At 33.3% G+C, this 17,016-nt stretch overlaps 1 protein-coding gene across 1 annotated transcript; it reads left to right on the top strand.

Annotated features, from left to right (window-relative positions):
* The first annotated feature begins 8,025 nt into the window (after positions 1-8,025).
* Positions 8,026-14,408, top strand: LOC133307971 (peptidyl-prolyl cis-trans isomerase CYP22). Its single transcript, XM_061508556.1, has 7 exons — positions 8,026-8,258; positions 9,628-9,651; positions 11,022-11,109; positions 12,305-12,397; positions 12,777-12,809; positions 12,914-12,970; positions 14,073-14,408. The coding sequence occupies exons 1-7, from the start codon at positions 8,080-8,082 to the stop codon at positions 14,181-14,183; spliced, it is 585 nt and encodes a 194-aa protein (XP_061364540.1). The 5' UTR covers positions 8,026-8,079; the 3' UTR covers positions 14,184-14,408.
* Positions 14,409-17,016: the final 2,608 nt, after the last annotated feature.

Raw genomic sequence — 17,016 nt, 5'->3', positions numbered from 1 at the left:
CTTCAAGCAATACTTAGATCGTAATTCGTGGTGGTCTTCATAGATGATATTTTGGTGTATTCCATGACGAGGGAAGAGCATGAGCAACATCTGAGGTTTGTATTGGATATTCTTAGAGAGAATAAATGGTATGCAAAACTCTCAAAATGTGAGTTTTGGCTGGAGAAGGTTGCCTTTTTGGGTCATGTAATATCTCAAGAAGGAGTTTCTGTTGATCCAGCGAAGATTAAAGCTATCACTGAATGGCCTAGGCCTACAAATATTGCGGAAGTCAGGAGTTTTCTCGGTTTGGCAGGTTATTATAGAAGGGTTGTGAAGGATTTCTCGAAGACAGCTCAGCCAATGACAAGGTTAATACGTAAAACAACGAAGTTTCACTGGGATGAATTTTGTGAGGTCTCTTTTCAAGAACTCAAGAAGCGTCTTACTTCAGCTCCGATTTTAACATTGCCATCAGGAACAAGTGGGTTTGAGATCTTTAGTGATGCTTCCAAAAATGGACTTGGTTGTGTTCTGATGCAACACGGAAAGGTGATATCGTATGCCTCAAGGCAGTTGAAGTCGCATGAAGAAAATTATCCCACCCATGATTTGGAGTTGGCTGCATTGAGCACAAACGACCTGCAGGAGTGTTGCAACCATTGGAAGTTCCGAGGGAGAAATGAGAGTCAATTTCTATGGATTTTGTCACGGGTTTACCCCCAAAGGACATAGTCTCAGATAGAGATACAAGGTTTTTATCAAACTTCTGGATTAAGGTTCAGCAAGCTTTTGGAACCCAACTCAAATATAGCACAGCCTTTCATCCTGCTACAGATGGACAGACGGAGAGGACGATTCAAACTCTTGAAGACATGTTAAGAGCCTGCGCTTTGGAATTCAATCAATCTTGGGATAAGTGTTTACCTTTGGTCGAATTCTCTTACAACAATAGCTACCATGCGAGCATCGATATGGCACCCTACGAAGCATTGTACGGTAGGAGGTGCAGAAGCCCATTATGTTGGAATGATTTTCGAGAAGCTGGCATTGTGGGTCCAGATATGATTCAAGAATCGATGGAACAAGTTAAAGTGATTCAAGAAAAGATGAAAACAGCTCAGGATCGACAAAAGTCTTATGCAGATCAACGGCGACGACCAGTAGAATTCGAGACTGGAGAAAAAGTATTCTTAAGAGTATCACCGATGAAGGGGGTGATGAGATTTGGAAAGAAAGGCAAGTTAAGTCCAAAGTATATTGGCCCATATGAGATCATTGAGCGAATTGGTGAAGTGTCATACAGACTAGCTCTTCCAATGGAATTGGAGAATGTACACGATGTTTTCCACGTATCTCAACTCCGGAAGTATATACCAGATCCTTTGCACAAGCTTCAGCCTGAGTCTATCAAGATAGATCAGAATCTCACATATGAAGAACGTCCTGTAAAAATTCTTGATAAAAGTGAAAGAATTTTGAGAAATAAGTCAATCAAACTAGTTAAAGTTTTGTGGAGGAGTCAAAAGGTAGAAGAAGCAACATGGGAGGTAGAAGACGATATGCGCAATAAATACCCGTTTTTATTCGAAGAGGGTACGCAATTAAGTTTCGAGGACGAAACTTTTCTTTTAGGGAGAGGTAAGAGTTAGCAACACATTAGTTACCAATTCATTGGCATAAAAATGTTCAAAATCGTCGTATATTATCCTATAATTCATATTTTGTCTACTTGCTAATTTGTTTGCTTGCTAATTTGTTTACGTGCTACAATTTTAAGATTCTAGTACCTTATGCCTTTTAGTTATTTGAGAAGCTCAAACTTTTAAGTTTCGAGGACGAAACTTCTTTTAAGGAGGGTAGAATGTAATATCCCAGAAAAATAATAGTAATTTATAATACAATAAATTAATAATAGTAATAAATTATAAATTAGTAATAATAATAATGGGTGATAAATTGTTATTATTTAATTGATCATTATGCTTTAATGTTTGATTATTTGATTGGTAATGTTTGATTGGATTAGGATGAGTCAACAAACATAAATTATTTAGATATGATGACTCAACAAACATAAATTGTTTAGATATGATGACTCAACAAACATAAATTGTTTAGATATGATGACTTAACAAACATAAATTGTTTAGATATGATGACTCAACAAACATAAATTGTTTAGATATGATGAGTCAGCATTGAGTCAGTAATGTATAAGTCCTAAACTTCAACTATAAATAGAGACCTAGCCTAACCAAACCAATTCACTCTTCTCTACTACTCTTTTTCTCTTCTCACTCCAAAAAGTTTATTTTAATTATTTTCAATCTTTATATTTTTTTATCAACCGGTTCTCTGCCCCAAATTACTCTTTTCTTCTAAAAGTTAGCGAAAACGGAGACCAGGTAATCCTAATCCCTAGGTATTTTTAGATTATATTTTATGTCAAATTTGGTATGTGTAATCCTAATCCTTAGAAGTCTTAGGTTAATTTTATATGAATTTTGATAGGGTAATTATGATCCTAAATATATCATAGGGTTGTCTTATATGAAAAATATTGTATGTAATCCTAATCCCAAATAATTATGTTGACCTGTATATATAATTACGTTCGTTATAAATTCAATTTTTGTTGATAATTACTATCTGCATATATATATTCGATTACAAATGTTTCCTCAATTTGCTTCTGCCGAACTCGGAACTGCATATATACCTTCACTGCAAATTTCTTTCGTTTTCGTTTTATGTGCAATTCTTTAATTGAATTCAATGGTAATGGTTGTTGGTTTTATATATATAAACATTGTTCACAAAACAAAAACAAAAAAAAACTCCTTCTCGATTTTTGTGCGTCACTTTCCATTAAAGTAGTTGCTGATCGTTTCTTTCAATTTGCAAATTAGTTATATGCATATATTTGCAATGTTATTTTTCTCGGTTTACGTGATCAACCTATTTCAAATACATGCTTTCAGTATATGTTGTTAGTTACAATTGTTTCTTTTGAATCCTGTGCTTTATTTTATAAATTGAGGCACTAAAATATATATATGTTTTGATAAATTAGAAATTAATTGTTAGTTGCAAAAAAATAGATATTACATATATTTGAAATAAATTGAGGAATTTTGTTATGTTTGTATAAAAAAAAAAATTAATAGTGGGAGGATAGCTTTGGGATGGTACCTCCCAAAGTGATGAACACAACTTTTGGGCTTTATGCCTCCGATGTGAAACTGATGTGAAAATGATTATATCCGTTCTTCCCAAAGTGGTGTCTGGCAGGGTTCCCCGGGATACTAGTAGCAACTTTGGGAAGAGGTGTGCACACTAGGAAGATGTGAATTGATTATGGCCAAAGTGATTTGTTTGTGACTGGCAGGGTTTCCCGGGTCACAGGGTAGACTGGCAGGGTTCCCCGGGTCTACCATGGTTCTCTTCCCACTAAATAGACTAAATGGATTAAATAAATATTAATATAATTAATAACAAGTTGACATTTGATTCGAATTTTTGAGTTATATTATTTTATTGGATTATCATGAGTTACATCCTTTTTGTTTATTTATTTATTTTCGTATATCGGATTTGGATTACCAGCTTTGCTGACTTTTGTGTTTGTTTAACTGCAATGATCCTTCACGGGGAGCAGATTTTCAGTGAAGCATGTTGCAAAGGATGGGGCTAGCTGTGGGCAGCGAGGATCACGACTCGGATATTATATTTCTAGCTAGTTTCTAAGTTTAGAAATTTTATGAAATTTAAATAAATGCATAAGACATATTTCCTTTATTTAAACTTTAGTCTTTGGTTTTATTTTTAATGTAATAAATTTAGCCTTGCACCTGTCCATAGTACAAGTGCGGCAGTAACACTTTCCAAATTTGATTATTTTGAACTTCCGCTGTTATTTACAAAAATTATTGAAATTATTTATGCTATTATCAATTGTTAGAATTTGGGGTGTTACACACCAACTCAGAAACACAAGCTTCTCACTCAACCTAACACAATCACAAGGTGTTTACAAGGCAAAACCAAGAGAAAATGTGGTCCTTTGGTGGTTTTCCATGAAGAAATGGTGAAGGCAAGGGAAGGAGACGATGGAACAGTGCCAAGCACTCAGCCACTAAGAAGGGTCACGTAGAAAATCTGGTCTTCCTAGGGTTTTGTGCAAAAAAGGAGTATTTACAGCCACTTACGCATTAAACACTCAGTATTAACTTTAATTGCTATGCTTAGTATTTTAATCTCAAACTTTGGATTCTTAATCTACTCAATTTTACAAGAATTATCATATTTTTATTATATTTTTTGGAGCACCTTTCCGGTACGCGCTTTTCATAGCCAGTATCAGTTTCTGGCACCAGTTCTCATTATTTTGACTTGAAACTCGTTTTACAAGTCCTACATATTATTCTAGTAATTATCATGCACTTATTATAATTTTCCAGAATACTTTTTCGGTATGCATTTATACCGACTAGCAGAACCGGTATCTGCACTTTTCTTCCGAAAAGTGACTTTCAACATTCTTAATCACTAAACATAATTATTAAAGCCTCTTAATAATTATTAGGGTCAATTATGGAATCATTTTCTAATTTAACATAATTAATTACTTAAGTTCCTTAGTTAACGGTGCAGGTTTTTACAAAAAAGGTCTTTGACATCATAGACTTGACAGAAGACCAGAAGGTCTCGATCTATGATGAATATGATGAAGAGCAAGATGATGAGAATCCTGTTATGGTTGCTCCAATTTATGACGAGTTCCCTATCTATGATAAGTATGATTGGGAGCAAGATGATGAGAATCCGAATCCAGAGGTGGAAGAAATCTCTTGTAGTGATTCCGATGGGAAGTCAGTTATTAGAAATTCTAATATCTCTGACAAAGATGAAGTTCTACCCAAAGATATCATGCAGAATGATCCTTCATCCAAGAAGTCATTAGTTTGCAAGCAGTATTATGAATTTGGGGACAACGAGAATAACAACCTTATGCTTCATGGAGATAAAGATTTAGCTTTTGGTAAAAGTTTAATTGGAGATCGTCAAGGGCAATGGGACTTGCTGGTACATCAGACAAAGTTTTCCTATGACGGGTCACAGATGCGATAATTGATCCAAACTACAAATGAATATACCAAGCATATCAAAGAATTGCATTTCCAAGTCCTAATCTTAATTAGGAAATTTGGTGATATTGTACCAGAAGAGTTACCACCTGGGTTACCATCTGAAGAAGTTCATATCAATGAAGACGAAACAGATTCGAGGGCGAATCTTCTTCAAGTGAAAGAGAATGATACACCCGAGCTGACTCGCTTGGATTGGGCTTTTCCATTATTTAGGGAATTTTAATAATTGCTAGTTATTTCCTTTTTGCTATTTTAGATTATGTTTGAGTGTGCGTTGATTGTGCATGATTATAATTATTTACTTTTTTTGTTATTTTATTTTTGCCTATTTAAGGCTTGGAGAACCCTATTGTTATTAGGTTGTTTTTGGTTAAATAAAATTAAGAAAAGAGAAATATTATTTTCTCACAATCCTTGTATCATTCTCTTCAAGTGGAAGAGAATGATACACTCGAGCTGACTCGCTTGGATTGGGCTTTTCCATTATTTAGGGAATTTTAATAATTGCTAGTTATTTCCTTTTTGTTATTTTAGATTATGTTTGAGTGTGCGTTGATTGTGCGTTATCTCCTTTGATTGTGCATGATTATAATTATTTACTTTTTTTGTTATTTTATTTTTGCCTATTTAAGGCTTGGAGAACCCTATTGTTATTAGGTTGTTTTTGGTTAAATAAAATTAAGAAAAGAGAAATAGTATTTTCTCACAATCCTTGTATTTGTTCTTCTTTCTGTTTAGCCAATTGGTTACTGCTTCAGCATTAGGATGATAATTAAAATCACTAATAGATTTGAACCATTGTATGAAGCTGATGAGATTATTAATCATGACCGTGGTGCAATATATAAAATAAGGAACAGACTTACAGTATGTCAGAGTACAGAACAGAATGAACACTCTATGCAAGATAGTGTAAGAAATTCGAGCCACAGAAAGTGTCTCCTTAAGACAATTTGGCCCCTCACTGATGTCTAAAGAGGACTTCTGTTAGCTTCTCCATAATCTTAGTTTTTTATAAGGAAATTTCTCTTAAAAAAGAGAATAATTTTAAAAAAATCTCTCTTAAACAAAAAGCATAATTTGTTTTTAAATATACTAAAAAAAGGCCAATACTTGTGGCTAAAAAAGATAATATTTTCGTTTAAATTAAAGAAAAAAAAAGCATGAACTGTTTTTAAAACACTAAAAATCTATTGTCATCTTTTACAAAAAAAAAATATTACTTACGGGTAAAACTTTTTTCATATAATATCAATACGCAGATTTCTTTTCTTCGTCAAAATTAATTGTGCACCTCATGTGAGTTGCACAACTCCAAAAAAATCACATAGATAAGTTATTTTTAAATTTCATTTATAAAATAAAAAATGTTAAATATATGAAAAAAATATTTCACCTACTATTTCTTATAATTTCAAAATAACATTATTTTACGATTTAAAAAATATAACTTTTGTGAATATATAAATATATATATATATATATATATATATATATATATATATATATATATATGGGTTTGATATTTTTCATTTTAAATGATATAAGTTATGTCATTTTAGGAGAGAGATAGACACAAGAAATGAAAATCATGTGAGAGAGAAAATGGGTGGTTTTTTTAATTTAAATTTTAAATAAAAAATTTATTTAGTGTCTATCTCTCTCCTAAAATGACGTAACTTTGTGTCATTTAAAATGACAAATATTTTCCCTAAATATATATATATATATATATATATATATATATATATATATATATATATATATATATATTCAATTTATACGGTATCAAAAAAGAATTTTTGCACTCATAATTTATCATTAATTTTAGGGTTTTTTTAAATGACATTAGACAACTTTATCTAATGTTCATCTAAACAACATCATTTTGGGCAGAAATCATATGTATTTGTAATTTTAATTTATTTTAAGATTATAATAATTTATACGGTATCAAAAAAGAATTTTTGCACTCATAATTTATCATTAATTTTAGGGTTTTTTTAAATGACATTAGACAACTTTATCTAATGTTCCTCTAAACGATATCATTTTGGGTAGAAATCATAGTGTATTTGTAATTTTAATTTATTTTAAGATTATAATAATTTTTATCATTCTAATTTTTTTATTTTTTCATTTTTTAATCTCAAAATGACTCGTTTCGATGAATATTAGACAAAACTGTCTAAAGTAATATTAAATATATTTTCTCCCTTAATTACACTTAATAATTCAGGTAAACTCTCATCTCCAATAAACTAAGACCGTTTTATAAAAACAATATTAACAGTTAATAATTAATGTGTAACACTAATAAATGTTCATAATTTTTATTATTTAATCTGTTACATTTATAAGTATTTGATATAAATTTTATGATTTTTAAAAGAGGTTATTAATGTTGTAAGATGTAGATAAAGATAATATTAATGGCTTTTACAGATTATAGTACAATATTTATTTATTTTTAAAAGAGTCAATATCCTTTTTGGTCCTCAGCAAATTTTACGATTTCCGTTTTAATCCCTAGCAAATAAAATGGTCCATCGAGATTTCTAAAAAATTCAAAATAAACTCATTTACTTGAAATCGTGGCCCCTCGCAAATTCAAAAAAGACTCATATTAATCCCTAAAAGTATTAAAATGGGTTCATTTTGAATTTCTTAGGGACCACGAATTCACGATGGACCTTTTTATTTGCTAGGAACTAAAGCGGATATCGTAAAATTTGCTGAGGACCAAAAATGATATTTACTCTTTTTAAAAAGGAAAAAACCCCTAGATGACTAAATGTTGATTTTAAAAAATGATGGTTGGATATACAAAAATAAAAAAAATGATGATTGGTTAAGCCGTGTAATTAAATTTGATTTGATTAGAAGGGAGGGGTTTGATTGAAGTTGGAAGTGATTGTGAGTGTGAGTGTTAGGTTTCATTTGATGAATGGCTTCTTCAGGTGGAATCAACACGACAACGGGTGTGGGTGTGGAATGGCACGTGCGTCCTCAAAACCCTAAGAACCCCATCGTCTTCTTCGATGTCACCATCGGTAACATACCAGCTGGTAGAATCAAGATGGAACTCTTTGCTGATATTGCCCCCAAAACCGCCGAGAATTTCAGGTTCAACCCTTTTTTGTTCTTTCATTTTTACAAAATGGGTTGAAATTAATTTTCTGAATTGATTTGGAAATTTTTCTGGTTTTACTATTAAGAGTGCATGTGCAACCACATAGGACCCAGTGATGTTGTTCTGATTATTCATTTGTATTGTATCTTTGGTTGAAAAATAACAACTGCAATGTTGAAAACCATTGAACAAGTAAAAAAATATAACAGTCTGGTTTAGTTAACTTTCTACTCCACCTTGGCTATGAGCATTGTTAGTTACCCTAGCTATAAAGTTAGTGAACTTTTAGAAATTGAAGAAAACCAATAAAATAAATTTAATGGGTAGAAAATGTCATTAGTAACTTTGATTTAGTGTCGTTTATAAGTAACCTATGAAGCTACTGGCTGGTAGTGGTTTTGCCCATTGTTAACTGGTTTTCTGGATTTGCTTTTGAACCATGAGCTGAAACAGCTTACCATGTCACGAATCCGTACCATGAACCAAAGTGCACCGCGTTCCTAGTAACTATGATTTTGCCTCAGAGGAGGGGATAGAGCATATGTTTAGTGCCTGTTTGGATCCTCTCTTTTTTTAGTTTCTATTCTCCTTATAAGTAGAAGCTAGGCCAAACAGGCTTTTACAAAAGCTCTTGTAATAAAAAAAGCTTTCTCTTATAATGAAGAAAAAAGCCAAAGCTCCTAAGAAGAGCTTTTTTTTAAGCTCTTATCAACTTTTCTTGAAATGAGGTTTGGGCTTTTAAATAACTTTTAAGCTAAAAAATTTATGTAATCACCATACTGTTTTTAGCTTTTTTTAAAAACTTTTTTTTTAGCTTAAAAGTAGCTTTTAGCTTAAAAAAAGAGAGGATCCAAATAGGTTGTTAGACTTGACACAATTGGGAAATTATATATATTGAGTTCTGTTTTCATTTGAAGAAACAGAACTCAATATTTATATGAAAAAAGAAAAAAAGAAGAAGAAGCAATATTGGCTACGTCCTACATTTTCAGCTAAGTTTGATTGCAGAAACACTTGTCGCGATATTACAAAAAGTTGGCATTAGTTTTCCTAGTTGATGTGATATTACTCTAGAATTTATGAAAATTAAGTCTCAGCTTTCGTTTCATTCAGCTACATGGAAATGACCATGAAAAAGCATGATTGTAAATGCAATGCATCTTTTGAAGCATTCTTGCCTGTAGAATGGTATAGATGATTTGAATACTTCTAGAAGACAATTTGTTGCATGTTGCTCACTCCTCCTTACACTACATTTTGGACTTTTGTTCTTTATTGTTGTTTGTTATTGCACTGGATATTCTCTTTATTGACAAATTCATGTCCTTCCAATTGATGGGTTTGACTTTTGTTTTTTGGCAGGCAGCTCTGCACAGGAGAGTACAGGTAGTGAAACAATCTTTTCCAGTCTGGCCAACAATATATTATGGTTTTTCTTCTCCTCTTTTTATTTTATATTATTTTTCATTTGGATTAATGACCCTGGTGATTTTGATCTATCGCCGTTCTTTTATATATATATCCACCAGACCATTATCATCTCTATACTTTAATAATCTATACTGCTGAATTGCTATATAAGATTCTTAATCTCAATCTTTGTGGTGACAACATATTCTTGTCATTTCCTTCTTTCAAACTCTGAAAGTTGAACAGGGATCATCCCTATGGTGTTTAGTATTTCTTTCTATGCTATCAGCATTTGTTTTTCATTATTGTCATGATGACGAATTGATAGTGATGATAATTCTAAGTTAATGTTGACATCATACAAAGGGTTGAGCACCTAAATCATGAGAAGTAGACTTCTATTTCCTGTCTGGGGACCCATGGTTGTTAAAAATCGTGATCCTAAATGTAGAAGTACAACTCTGTGAATTTGAAAGGCTGGAGTAATCCCAATCCCAGCACAAATCTCGTTTGCTAGGATAGCATTCCAGCACATAGAACCTGTAGGATTGTAAGATCCTAGCTGATCCACCTTGTTAACCAAACGTCTAGGGTGAATGGCCCAAATTCAGAAACACCCAGCCCAAACCCAAAAATGACCAACCTGAAACTGACCTAGCCAAAAACCTTACCGCTGTGATCTTGCTGGTACTAAAATCAGCAATTGCTTATGCCTCCTTGCAACTGCAATTTCTGCTTACCCTTTGCAACTATTATTGCCTATAGCTGTGAGTGGGTGTCATTGCTTCTGGCTCCCTCCTTGTATCTGTTATTGCTGCATGCGGAATCTGTAACTGCTGCAGCTTGGCACCTTGCACCTGCTCCTCAGTCCTCTGCATCTGTGCTGCTAGTGGATGCCAATGGGATGGGAGAGATAAGAGAAAAATATAATTATTATAATAACTAAGTATAAGAACCAAATATAGGCTAGGGTTGTAGATCTAACAAAAATAAATTTGAAATCAAAGTACAAGACACCTATTTTGAATTAAAGCTTGTTTAAATGTTAGTCGTGATTTTAAAGGTCTTATTCTTATTTGTGTTGGTTTTACATTTTACATTTCTTCCCTCCCACCCCCACCTGTTTGATTTGATCCTAGGTAGGATCTTCAAGTTTGACAACCTTTTGGGGGGATGGGGGGTTAAATTGTTATTTTTATGAGTTTACTTTTCCCCTCCTCTTCCCTATAAGTTAATTGTGTGCTGATTCATCCTCTTATTGAATGCCAAATGGTTACTGGTATGTTTGCCTCTTTGGTAGGTGAGGAGGTTACCTAATACTTTTTATGATCTGATTTTATTGGCAGGAAAGCGGGACTGCCTGTTGGTTATAAGGGTTGTCAATTTCATAGGGTGATTAAGGATTTTATGATTCAGGCTGGTGATTTTGTAAAGGTACTGTTCTGATCAGTTAAATCTGCATCTGTTTTACATATGCTATGCGATAGCAGGGGTGTTTGTGTTAACTCATATGGTCTGATTATATCAGATGCATCACACATATATCTTAATTATAAAGTCCAAGTTTCTTGCTCAATATTTTATGGAAACTATCTTACGTAACTTCACTTATATGTCCAAATATTAGAAGGCATGCTAGTAGTGGTAGCCTCTATATGTAACTGAACCCCTAATTTTACAAAAGGATAATGATACTCAAACTAAATAATACCCAGAGATAATATGAACTTTGATATCATTGTCTTGAATATTTATGTATCAATTTAACTTAATTAATGCTTTATTCATTTATACATTTGATACAATAGGAATTAGATGTGGGGGGAATCCAGGGGTATGGAAGTTATATTCTAGGAAGAGAGTGCCAAAGTCACGTGAGGGTAGCTTGGCGGTTAGACTGTTGGGCAAAAGCTGTAACCAGAGGATAAAAGGCATCCTCCTAATGTAGATAGGCAGTTCTCATAGATCTACTTTTATTGCTGGACGTGTTTGTTGTTCATCTTTCACCTTCCCACTGAATCATTTTACTCTCTTTGTTTGTTGTGGTTATGTATTTCAAAGTTGTCTATTGTCAGATCATCTTAGTCAATTCTTCAGATGAAGCACTCCTATTCTATTTAAATTATTCTCTTGACGATAGTTCATCGATTACCAATCCAAACTAGTTTGGGATAAAGATGATGTTGATATTGATGTTGACAATAGCTCATTGATTCTCCCTTATGTCTTAGGTTTTGATGTTTTATTTCTTCTGAGCCCATCATTCTTTACTCTGAATAAATAATAACAGCTTCTCAGCCCCTCAATCTTCGTTCTAAATTATTATAGTTGCACAAATTTTGTGTGCTATCTTCATGTAAATAATATCACAAATAGTTATGAGTTTTTAGTTTGGAGCTTGAGTTTATGAGATACTTGGCGTTTAATTTCAATTGTTGTCAGTGGTGCATGAGTTTAGTGCCACTATTCATGTAGATGTATTGATCTATCTACTGAATCTACTCTGAATGCAATTCTGCCTTCCCTTTCATAAGATTTGTACTGCGTGTTTAAATATTGTTAGTAGCAAAAATATAAGTAAATCCTTTTTTTGTTATGAAATTCTTACTAATATATTCTTCCTTGGAAGGGTGATGGTAGTGGATGTGTTTCCATTTATGGACTCAAGTTTGATGATGAAAATTTTATTGCCAAACACACTGGCCCTGGTCTTCTCTCAATGGTATGTATTTTCTGTTTCAACCTGCTGTCGTTTTGGGTTATTTGAAATTGATGGAATAGTGTCTAATCCAGGCCACACAAGGACACATTTGTACCATTATGTTATTAATTACGGTCGTAATTGCAATGGTTATCAATTCCTGAAATAGCTCCTTAATTAGAGCATTAATTGACTGTACACATATAAACATATCTAAAAGATATTTCCTAATAAGTTAACTTACAAGAATCTTGCTTCCTGAACGCTTTGAAAGCATATTATTTTTATTTTGCTAAAGTTAAATCAATTATGCCATCAATTGATTGAATTTGTATGGCTAATTATGCTTTAACTAATTGCAACATAAAGAAGGATTAAGTCCTCTTTGTCTAATCTGCAGGCAAATAGCGGACAAAATACCAATGGTTGTCAGGTAACTTTTCAATGGTCATTCCCTTCCTCTTCCCTTTTCTCAGTGATATTGTTAAATTTGTAAACCTCTATTTCAACTGATGAATTTTCTCTTCTTGCTTGCAGTTCTTTATAACTTGTGCAAAATGCGATTGGCTTGACAACAAGCATGTCGTTTTTGGGGTATGCTCGAATATCTTCTGTTGCACATATATTATTCTTCAAACAGGCAACATGTAAATTTACTTTTCCTCATGATTTATGTCTGCATGCCCCTTCAAATTAGGATGTGGGGTATTTGGGTAGCAAGAGTGCAAGACTCATCAGACCTGTAAACTTAGAATGATACTTTAAACCTTAGAGCTGAATAAATCGATTTTTTTCAATCTTTATGATTTGCTCCTATAGAATCGAGGTCGAAAAGATCGAGAAATAGAACCATATAATTTGATTCGTTCTCCATAGACATGAGATGATCATCTTAGGGTGATCTTTTTGTCAACGGATGCTCCTATTATACTTGTAGTCTTTGAAGGATGAGAAGCAACTTTGTAGCATCTACATCGAGAATTCAAGTATTGTCTACGTCATTAGTCCAATCCTTTGTAGAAACTATCCATAATAATGAACTTGCAAAATAAATCTTTTTTTTTCATAAAGGGATTCATTGTTCCTGACTCTGCTTCACCTTAATTAGTATTTGAACAAGAAAAGTGATGTCTTGGTCCAAGTGGGAATAACATTTCTCTTCTGCATGTCCATGGAGTTTTGAAAAATCCAAAATTCCAAACATCTCAGAAATAGATAGAGGTAGGAATTTATCAAACGAACCGCACTCCTTCGTATACGTCACGAGTCCATTGATGAGAAGGGGCTAGGGAAAGCTTGAACCCAATTCCTACAGTGATGAATATAAGTGCAATTGAAATTCCTGGGGAAAGCTTAAACCTAAGCCATTATCAAATTTAAGCTAGGCATGTCAAATGTTATTTTTTTTTTTCCGTGAGGTATACACGGAGTGTGTATTATTTCATGTCTGATTGTAACGGAAAAAGTGTCATGTCATTGTCATGTTCCCTTGGAGTGGAAGACTAGCTTAAGTTGTGCTCATTTTCTTGACATGCCCTGCTCATTGTTCAGTTATTGTTTAAAAAGAAATTTCACTTGCCTTGTAAAAATATTTTATATACATCTTTAAATGTGGCCTTATTTTAAATGTTACTCTCATCTTTCTTCTCATAAACTGTAGTTGTGTAGTGCATTTACCTGTCTACCCTTTATGCAGAGAGTGCTTGGAGATGGTCTTTTGGTTGTGAGGAAGATTGAGAATGTTGCAACTGGACCCAATAACCGGCCAAAATTAGCTTGCGTCATTGCTGAATGCGGTGAAATGTAAATTTTAACGTAATTTTGCTAACAAACAATAGTCCTCCAAGAATCAATAGATTAAATTCTCTGTACCCACTGTCATTTACTATACAGATGTGGGCTTTCTGTTCAATCTTAAATTGTGGCCCTTGAAACTAAATATGCTTGGTATAAGATTTTTTCTGTGTAAGACTGGATAATTATATTACATGAGAGAGTTGAATAGCACTACCAATTGAATAATCATGCTTGGGAATAATAGAATGATCTCCCTGTGATGCATCTTTTTTTTGTTGAAAATCCCACTGATGATGACAACCTTGTATTCTTTTCGGGCAAATGTCTAATAACTGGAAATGCTTCAATTCAGTGATTGAAGGGGGTGACATGGATTATTGATGATGATGAGCTCAATAATAATAATTGCTGCTTTTTATTACTGTTTAAACTCTTAATAGTGATAAATATACAAAGTTTTGGAGGTAACTTAAATGGTGTAAAAGGAGTGTGTAGGTTCTTATTAAGCGTGACTGTTATTGGAGATTTGTTTTAATCAGAAAGTTTAATATCCAAATAGATAGGTAATAGATAGGCTCTTTGATCCATTTGGGGTTTTTCCATGTGTTTTTTTACCTGTTTGGTATTGAGTAGCATGATTTTACCATTGGGGGCGTTTGTTTCCGCCAGGAGGTACCAGCGGGTTTGAGTATCACCTCTTATCCCAGCGGAAGCTGTTTTTCTTTTTCTTTTTTCAACCAGTCAGCCCCTTTTTCCTTGCGGAACTCCTTTTTTTCTTAAAAAACGAAAAATTAGTTTCGCCTCCCTCCCCAATGGAATTGGTTTTTTTTTTTTTTTAAATAAATAAATAAACACTAAACCAGATCATAATGACTCTCTGGGATACTCGTTAACATTGAAGTCTCATGATGTTTGTTGGCATGGTAGTGGTGGGGACATCTAGCAATCTCTTTTTCTGGTTATTCAGTATGGAATAGGACTTAAGATGAATCGACTACATTGAGAAGAGTGAGGGGAAGCATAGTTGAATCAATGGTATTTGTTGGTTTTGACCTGAAAATTGTTTTTCGAAAGCTTCCATCCACCAATGACTAAACAGCTCCCAATAGACCACACTTACACTGATATTGAAGTCGGAGTTAGAAGGCAGGAATTCACATGCGGTACCAGAGGCAGAATTTTTTATCAGTTCCATCGGAGGTGAGGGGGCAAAAAATAAAGAAAGAAAAAAAAAATGGTTTCCGCTGGGGAAGGGCACGAGACTCCTGCTGGGACCAAACTTAACGCCTCCCAACGGTAAAAGTGAACGTCTGTTCTGTTCCATCAATCCGTCAAAAAATAAGTCAGGCTGCTCTGTCTCATTTGATGGACAGAGTAGGTTGGTCCGCTTTTATTTTACACTAACTCGTCTCGGTCTACTCCTCCTTGTCATTAACTCGTCAAAAAATGAGTTTGTCCCGCTTTTGAAAATGGATTGTAAAAAATTCAGCTTGCTCTACCTAAAGGTGGCAATATGAGTTGAGCCCGACGGGTCTACCCGCCAAAACAAGGCTGGTTGAGTTGAGGTTTTCAACCCACTTCAACCTGCCTCACCTAGAAGTGGGTCAAAACGGGTTCAACCCGCCGGATTATAATTTTCTTTTTTTAACAATTAGGTTGTATTTCATTTGTCATTAAATTTTGTGATATCCAAAAAAAATTTATCTTAGTACTTCCTAGAAAAAATAAAGAATAACAATTTTATTTATGACAAATGTTATCTATATATGGAGACAAATGAGTTCCTAAAGAATGTTTAACAAATATTAGTATACATTTAAGATTGAGACTGAAAAAATTAAGACAAGTGTGAAATAAAATAAAATAATACTAGAAAAATTCATAAAATATAATATAATTTTTAAATTTAATTATTTTTTTAATTAGCGGGTTGGTGGGTTGACCCGTGAACCCACCATAAAACGGAGTAGATTCATTTTTTCAGTCCATATTTAATGGCAGGCCAACGCGTCCCGTCCCGTTTTTGGCAGGTTGGTGGCGGGTCGGGGTGGGCCAACCCAAATTGTCACCCCTAACTCTACTCTGTTTGATGGGCGGGACGGGTCGATCAGCCGAACCGAACCCGTTTTGCCGGCCCTAAGTGTATTGAGTGGTCATAGACGCCAAATAGGTAAAAGAGCCATAAAAGATATATACTGTATATAGATTTATAACATAGATGGTACATGAGCAGCTTATGTGTTGTGGATAAGTTAAAGGGAAATATTACTCTCCTTTTACATGAGGTAACTTATCTCATTTTCTCTCACTTCGATTTTCGCATCCCATTTTTTTCTTCTTTTTCTTTTTTCTTGTAATGGTGGGACCCACCTATTTTCTCCCTACCACATAAGATAGTTATCTTATGTGGAAGGAGATTAATAAAACCCTAAGTTAAAACAAGGGTAGGTTTTTAACATGGTAAAAGTCTCCCAAGGAAAATTTTTATTAATACAATTTGATCAAAGGAATATTTTTGAACTGTACTTGTATATATAAATATTATTTTGTATAATTGGATTAATTGTTTATATTATCATTCAAAATTGAGTTTACTCCATGTGTTAAAGAAAGTTAATATAATAAAAATTAATATAAATAACTTTAATTTTAAAAATTAAATATATTGTAGTTCTGTTAAAGTTGAGTATGAAACTTTTTCACATTATAAAATTGATTCGTTTCGAAAAAGAGTAAAACATTTCTCAAGTTAATAGAGAAATTATTTTTGGCGAGTCTAAAATAACGTCGTTTTGAGACAGAATTAAGATATTTTTATAATTCTAATTTATTGCAAGGTTATA

The sequence above is a fragment of the Gastrolobium bilobum genome, unplaced genomic scaffold, assembly GCF_033153095.1.
Source record: "Gastrolobium bilobum isolate Gb01-03AN ecotype WA unplaced genomic scaffold, APGP_CSIRO_Gbil_v1 utg270753, whole genome shotgun sequence".
NCBI classification, from domain to species: domain Eukaryota; kingdom Viridiplantae; phylum Streptophyta; class Magnoliopsida; order Fabales; family Fabaceae; genus Gastrolobium; species Gastrolobium bilobum.
Note: the sequence above shows the minus strand (reverse complement) of the source record. Positions and strands in the feature narration are given on the sequence as shown.

Excerpts from the sequence above, each read along its gene's own strand:
- LOC133307971 (XM_061508556.1), top strand. The coding sequence starts at position 8,080 with ATGGCTTCTTCAGGTGGAATCAACACGACAACGGGTGTGGGTGTGGAA. Across the intron at positions 11,110-12,304 it reads AGGCTGGTGATTTTGTAAAG|GGTGATGGTAGTGGATGTGT; the intron begins GTACTGTTCTGA and ends CTTCCTTGGAAG. Across the intron at positions 12,810-12,913 it reads AAAATACCAATGGTTGTCAG|TTCTTTATAACTTGTGCAAA; the intron begins GTAACTTTTCAA and ends TCTTGCTTGCAG.